Source organism: Amaranthus tricolor, chromosome 11, assembly GCF_026212465.1.
Source record: "Amaranthus tricolor cultivar Red isolate AtriRed21 chromosome 11, ASM2621246v1, whole genome shotgun sequence".
NCBI classification, from domain to species: domain Eukaryota; kingdom Viridiplantae; phylum Streptophyta; class Magnoliopsida; order Caryophyllales; family Amaranthaceae; genus Amaranthus; species Amaranthus tricolor.
In genome coordinates, this window is record NC_080057.1 from 23,043,817 (window position 1) to 23,050,157 (window position 6,341).

General features: G+C 26.2%; 1 protein-coding gene across 2 annotated transcripts; it reads left to right on the forward strand.

The window, feature by feature from the left end:
• The first annotated feature begins 1,058 nt into the window (after positions 1–1,058).
• LOC130827458 (protein TILLER ANGLE CONTROL 1-like) lies at positions 1,059–5,561 on the forward strand. 2 transcript variants are annotated; one of them, XM_057693182.1, is made up of 5 exons: positions 1,059–1,115; positions 1,228–1,288; positions 2,405–3,033; positions 3,678–3,822; positions 5,242–5,561. In XM_057693182.1, the coding sequence occupies exons 1-5, from the start codon at positions 1,110–1,112 to the stop codon at positions 5,253–5,255; spliced, it is 855 nt and encodes a 284-aa protein (XP_057549165.1). In that variant the 5' UTR covers positions 1,059–1,109; the 3' UTR covers positions 5,256–5,561. The 2 variants fall into 2 exon arrangements, with proteins under 2 accessions (XP_057549165.1, XP_057549164.1); XM_057693181.1 differs by having other exon boundaries at positions 1,060–1,115; positions 3,678–5,561.
• Positions 5,562–6,341: the final 780 nt, after the last annotated feature.

Below are 6,341 nucleotides of genomic sequence, written 5' to 3' on the forward strand. Positions count from 1 at the left end.
TATTATTCATGGCTAATCAGAAGTTGATATAATTATAGAAAAGTTCATAAAAATTATATTATTTAAGATAATTTTTTATAAAAACCAAAAATGAAATGATCATCACCAAATACTTCCAATGTATTAAAAGCCAAAACAAAATAAAAATGTTCTTATTATTATCAATCAAATAGACAGCTTTAAAAAAAATTTGATGTAATTGATGAAAACAATGATGCTCTAAAAGTCGGTAAGTAGATAATGGAATATTATGCCCAACGGAATCCCAAAGCCACATAGAAAACTTGCATTTATAACATCAATAAGTATCAATATTTCATAGAAAAATTATCTATAACTATCTCATCTTTTATCTATTTTTTATATAATATTTTTTGTCTTTTAATTAATTTCTGAATAATTACAACTTTAAAGGTCCGACTTGCTGAGAATGTGATGATGGTCTTTGACTAAAACAATGTCATGAACCATCAAAGATGGGAGTATTCAACATAAATGAAAAGATAAAATTATAATAGGAAACAAGTGAAAATTTTCCTATTTTATGTCAATAAAGTCATTTGATCCTAAATCTTAAAAAAAATACTAAAACCAATAATAAGTATGTGAAAAATCTAAGTCATAAATCTTAAATTAATAATAGGTTCACTCCATATTTTAAAAATTAATTTTCACGTACAATTTTTCTCCTCTATATTGTGATGTCATAACAAAAAAAATTCTTCAATACATCCTCAAAAAAATATTTCTTCTCTTAAAATTTACAAAATACCAAAAATAACGACATCAGTGAAAATTACATGATTTGATGATAAGTACATTATGAAATGATAAGAAAGGTTGATCAAGATCAAATTTTTGATGATCAAAAATAATTACCTAAATTGATGCCTAAGGTTGCATCAAGAATCTTTACATATGGATCATTCCATCAAATAACCAACACAAATTAAATCTTAATCAATCAAAACATACCATGAGCCGATGGGTCCAAGTCTTCTTGGCCACTCCTACTCTCACAATCATATACTTTAAGCCCAACATTTTCGTATACACACACTCTTCTTTGCCTACCAACAAAACAAACTTAGTCCAAGTAAAAAAAAAAAATGAAGGTTAGTTCTTAATTCCCTCTTTCTTTCTCCATGCAACTTTTAAGACCCAATTCATATGTTTGAATCTTGTTAATGTAGAGTTTTATATTTAGCTTTCTGTTTTTAAATGTAGGTCTTTAATTGGGTTCATCCGCGATTTCTCAATGTTAATCCGTGCACAGCTTTTCTCGAAGGTAATATGATTCTTTCTGTAGTTGTATAATTATTGATTAACTTTTAAAGAAATTAAAAATATTGTTGATTATTTTGAAATAATATATGAATCATTGATTTTTTACTAATTAAGAAATGATTAAAAATACAAATAAAATATTTCAAATTGCCAAATGCTATGACTCTACATTCATCATTAATTACACTATGTTTTAATAAATAATTTGTAAGGAAAGGTAGAGAAGTAAAGAGCAAATTTAGCATACGTGTTTTTGTTTCATAATTCTTTTCATATTTGAAGGCTTTTGTTTTGTCTAAAATGTAAAAGAGTTCTCTCTTCAAGATCACTTTCTTCCATTTCATCATCCCTTGGAATCCAAATGAAGAAAATGTGATCAGTAGCAAATGCATAAATGGACTTGAAAGTGAATTATATTGATTTTCTTAAGAAAATATTGTAAATAATATTGAATCTCTTTAAGTAAAAAAATATTATGGTGGCCCTTTAATTTTGGCTTTTGCTTATATTTTTGGGTTTTGCTTATTATTATAATCAATTTTGAGGACCTTATAGTTTAAATCTTAGTCTGCCACTAAATATACGTAATCTCTTAAAATTCTTCCCCTTTCTTTACTCCATTTCCTATCATCAAACATATATTTGTCTAACAACCAACTCAATCAAGCATAATTCTTTTATAGCTTAAAATTCTTTCACTTTAAATGAGAGATGATTGAGATTCGAACTCGTGACCTCTTGTCAAGTTGGCTTCTGATACCATGTCTAGGAACCAACTCCACCAAAAACTTAAGCTGATGGTGAAGCCCTATGATATGTTATACTCCCTCCAATTCGCTATTAATGTCTCATTTGTTTTATGCACTCTATTCAATGCACTTATTTAATCCTTAATATCTCTAATTGTGCGTAATTAAAAATTATAGAAAGTTGATATAAATAATACTTGCATTGAGACCAATAGCTTATAGATTAGTAATAAAATACAAATTAATAGTAAGAGATGAATAATGTCCAAAAAGCAAATGGGACAAGTGAATTGGAGTGAGTATATTCTAACAATATTAATGTATCTTAATTCTTTAACATAAATTTACAAACATGACAATTTTTGCAGAAAATGGAACACAAAAAGATGAGAGTTCAAAAATAGAAAATGAGATGAATGTTTTCCATGGCCATAATTCTCATATGATAGTAGACATGCTAGACTCTTGGAAAGATGGAATTCTATCCATTGGTACCATTGCTATTAGTCCCTTAGAGGCTAGTAAATATGCAATGCTTGAAGAAATTCATGATGATAATCATGACTATGATGATGATCATCATGTTATTGATGATCGTTATGATCTTGATGAAAATGATGATCAATCAAGTCCATTGATGAATGTTGAGTACTTTAGCCATGAATTAGATAAAGTTATTGGTGCTAATCATGAGATTATTGAGGAAGAACAAGTTTATGAGAATAATAATTGTATTGAAGATGAAGAACAAAGCAGGAGGAGAGTCACTCTTGCTGAACTTTTCTTGGAAGATTCTGATTATCATCATAATGTGAAAGTATTGCAAGATGATGATGATGATGATGATGATGATGGTGTTAAGGGTGACATCATGATGAATGAAAAACAAGGTATTGATATGATGATCATGAAGCCTAATTCTTTAGCTAAAAATGGTCTCTTCAAAGCTAAAAAGCTTCTTAAAGAGGATTTGCACCCACTCAAGAAGTTCAACCAGGTATGTTTTTTGTTTTTGGGTTTTTTTTCTTTTTTTTTTATTGAAAACTGACTACTATAAAGTAAAACCACTTTATCTGATTTCCCTTTTTGATTTTTAGTTTTAAAAAAATTAAAAACCGAAAATAAAAAACAATAACAAAGAAGCCCTACTTGTTATCTTTACATTCCTTAGATATTATTGCCTTTATCCTTTTTATTTTGGATTGTTTTTAATTTTGGCTTTTTGTTTCCGATTTTTCATTTCCCCTTAAAAAATATTTTTTAATAACAAGATTAGTGTTGCATCATAATTGAGGTGTAAATTTAGTGTTTGGTTTGGATTTGTTGTAAAAATCAAATTAAACTGAATTAAATTTGGTGTTGATTTTTTCAATCCAAATCCAAACCCTACTTTTAATAATTAAAACGAAATCAAGCCAAATTACATGTCACCAATTCATATTTAACAGAAAAAACCCGCTAAATTCATAACTTAATATATTTTTTAAAATTGATATTACTTATAAAATAAAATAAACGTTTTTGAGTATCAAAGTTTGAATAGATGTGCATAAATGTCTTTGGATGCCATTTAAGTCATAGTTTTTGATGAGTTAAAAATAATAAATTTTTGATTACTTTGTAATTATTATATTTATTTAGTTAATGAAAAGGATGATGAAGAAAAAGATTCATCCGGATGACTTAGAAGGAAAACTGCACAAAGACATGCAGATCCATCCAAGCAGTCCCACCAATGGTCAAGATCTCTCCAATGACGAGTTAGCTTCATTGCTTCTCATTCAAGGTATATTATCTTCTAACTGATTATCCGTTGATATCACTGGCGGATCTACGACTAAAAATTATGGATAGTACTAATGTGTTAAAGTAAATTAATAAAAAATTCGGATGAGTTTTGTTTGTAAAATAAACAATCCAAAAAATTTCTATTACTCCAAATTAACTTGTACAAGTAAAATATCACAATAATAATCTTATGTCACTGCCAATATAAATAAAAAGGGTGATAAATGTCATCCACACCGCATCTATAAAGTTATAAGTTACAAGAGATCAAAGTTTGACGTAGTGAAATATTTCCTCCGTTTTGAAATATTCGCTACAGTACAATTATTAACACTATTTATCATTTAAGCTTATTTTATATATTACGTCTTATATGTAAGACAAGTAAGATCCATAAATTTTTAATGTGTGTTGTTGAGTGTTGTGTCCCCAAACACTAGCAAATAATTGAATTTCCAACAAAAATGGTACATATACATAGAAGCAATAGAATAAGTCTTTTTACTTTGACCAAGTTGGGACCCAATATTACCACTCATGTAATGTGATCCAATTAACTTGCATAATCCATTTCATCTACCTTTTGAGTTTTGATAGAATTTAAGTAGTGACTAGTGAGAGCTCACTATGAATCATTATTTGGGAATTTGCACATGGATTCTTTTGTTTTCATGAAATGATGTGTTCATGTTTTTTATTTTTATGGCAAAAATTTAATCTTTTATCATTTTCAAAAAAATTAATTTCTTCGCTTGTATAAGCATATATTAGAGGTGTGTAAAATGTGGCAGATTAGATAACAAATTAGATACGAGGGATTTTTTATAATGATGTATCAAATCTAAAGGAGTATAAAGAATATTATAGAATCATTTAATTATTTAAGGGTTAGAGTTTTTGAAATATGAAAGATGGATTCCATCCTCTAATACTGATATTACACCTTTTTTGAATGAGTGAATAATGTTAGCTTAGAGTATTCCGTTTTATGATTAAGATAAGAAAAAAACATAATAATATCTTTATCATTCACCTTATCTCCTCGAATGGACTACATTATTTTCGTAATAATATCTATTAATAAAATTTACTTTCAGAATCTATTATGAAAATGGTCTTATGCTTTATAAATTCTCACGGACACATTAAATCTATGTCTTTATACCGTCCTTACAAATTAATTTTTTTTTGTTTAATCCTCTCCAAACTTAATAAAGTAATAACATCGACTTGTAGCAAACTTTAAATATAATATTTTTTTTGTAAATTATGTACCTTTTTATTCCTCTGAGATGATTACTGATAGGGTTGGTAGTAACACTTTTCATTTCCCCTCACAACATAACATTATAGTAATAATCTCAAAGCAGACAGATTGAGAAACCAATTAATAATGCCCTCATAATTCCTTGTACAGCTGCTATGGTTTGAGGTCTAAGCAGCAGACAGGTGATGAATTTGAAGGTTCCAAGGAAGCCCTATGATTGCTTGTAAATCAAGTGATGTATAATATGCATTGTATGACTCAGGAAAATGCTTAGCTTTTTTTAATTCTACTCGTTTAATTAAAATGGATTTGCTTTTCTTAAGGGCTAATCATGAATACTCCTACTCCTACTCCTACTATTAGTTGTTTGTGGATGCTTTTAGAATTATGTATGTATGTCACTTCCGATTTGTTCTTGCTTCTACTACTATAATATAAACTATGTTTAAAGATTTGATATTTTTGCAAAACAACTATTATAAGTCCCACTTCATTGTTCTTCTAATTGCAATTTTTAAAGTTTTTGTTATGTTTGTAACAAATAACAAAAAAAAAAAAAGAAAAAGGGAGAAATTAGGAGTTAAGGTCAAGCACGGTTGAATATAATAATACAGCTTCAAGGTGTACAAATACACATGTTATTAAAATATAAATTTTTATGAGATGGTCTTTTTGAGAAACTATTTCAAATTGGGTTGACCCATAAAAGTAAAATGTAGAGTAAGAGTATGTATATATATATATATATGTGTGTGTATATATATATATATATACATATATATATATACACACACACACACACACACACACACACACATATATATATATATATATATATATATATATATATGTATATATATATATATATATATGTATATATATATATATATATGTATATATATATATATATATATATGTATATATATATATATATGTATATATATATATATATGTATATATATATATACATATACATATATATATGTATATATATATATATATATACATATATATACATATATATATATATATATATATATATATATATATATATATATATGTATATATACATATATATACATAGATATATATATATATATATATATATATATATATATATATATATATATATATATATATATATATATATATATATATATATATATATATACATAGATATATATATATACATAGATATATATATATATATATACATAGATATATATATATATATATATATACATAGATAT

Excerpts from the sequence above, each read along its gene's own strand:
- LOC130827458 (XM_057693181.1), top strand. Across the intron at positions 1,289-2,404 it reads GTGCACAGCTTTTCTCGAAG|AAAATGGAACACAAAAAGAT; the intron begins GTAATATGATTC and ends CAATTTTTGCAG. Across the intron at positions 3,034-3,677 it reads CACTCAAGAAGTTCAACCAG|TTAATGAAAAGGATGATGAA; the intron begins GTATGTTTTTTG and ends ATATTTATTTAG.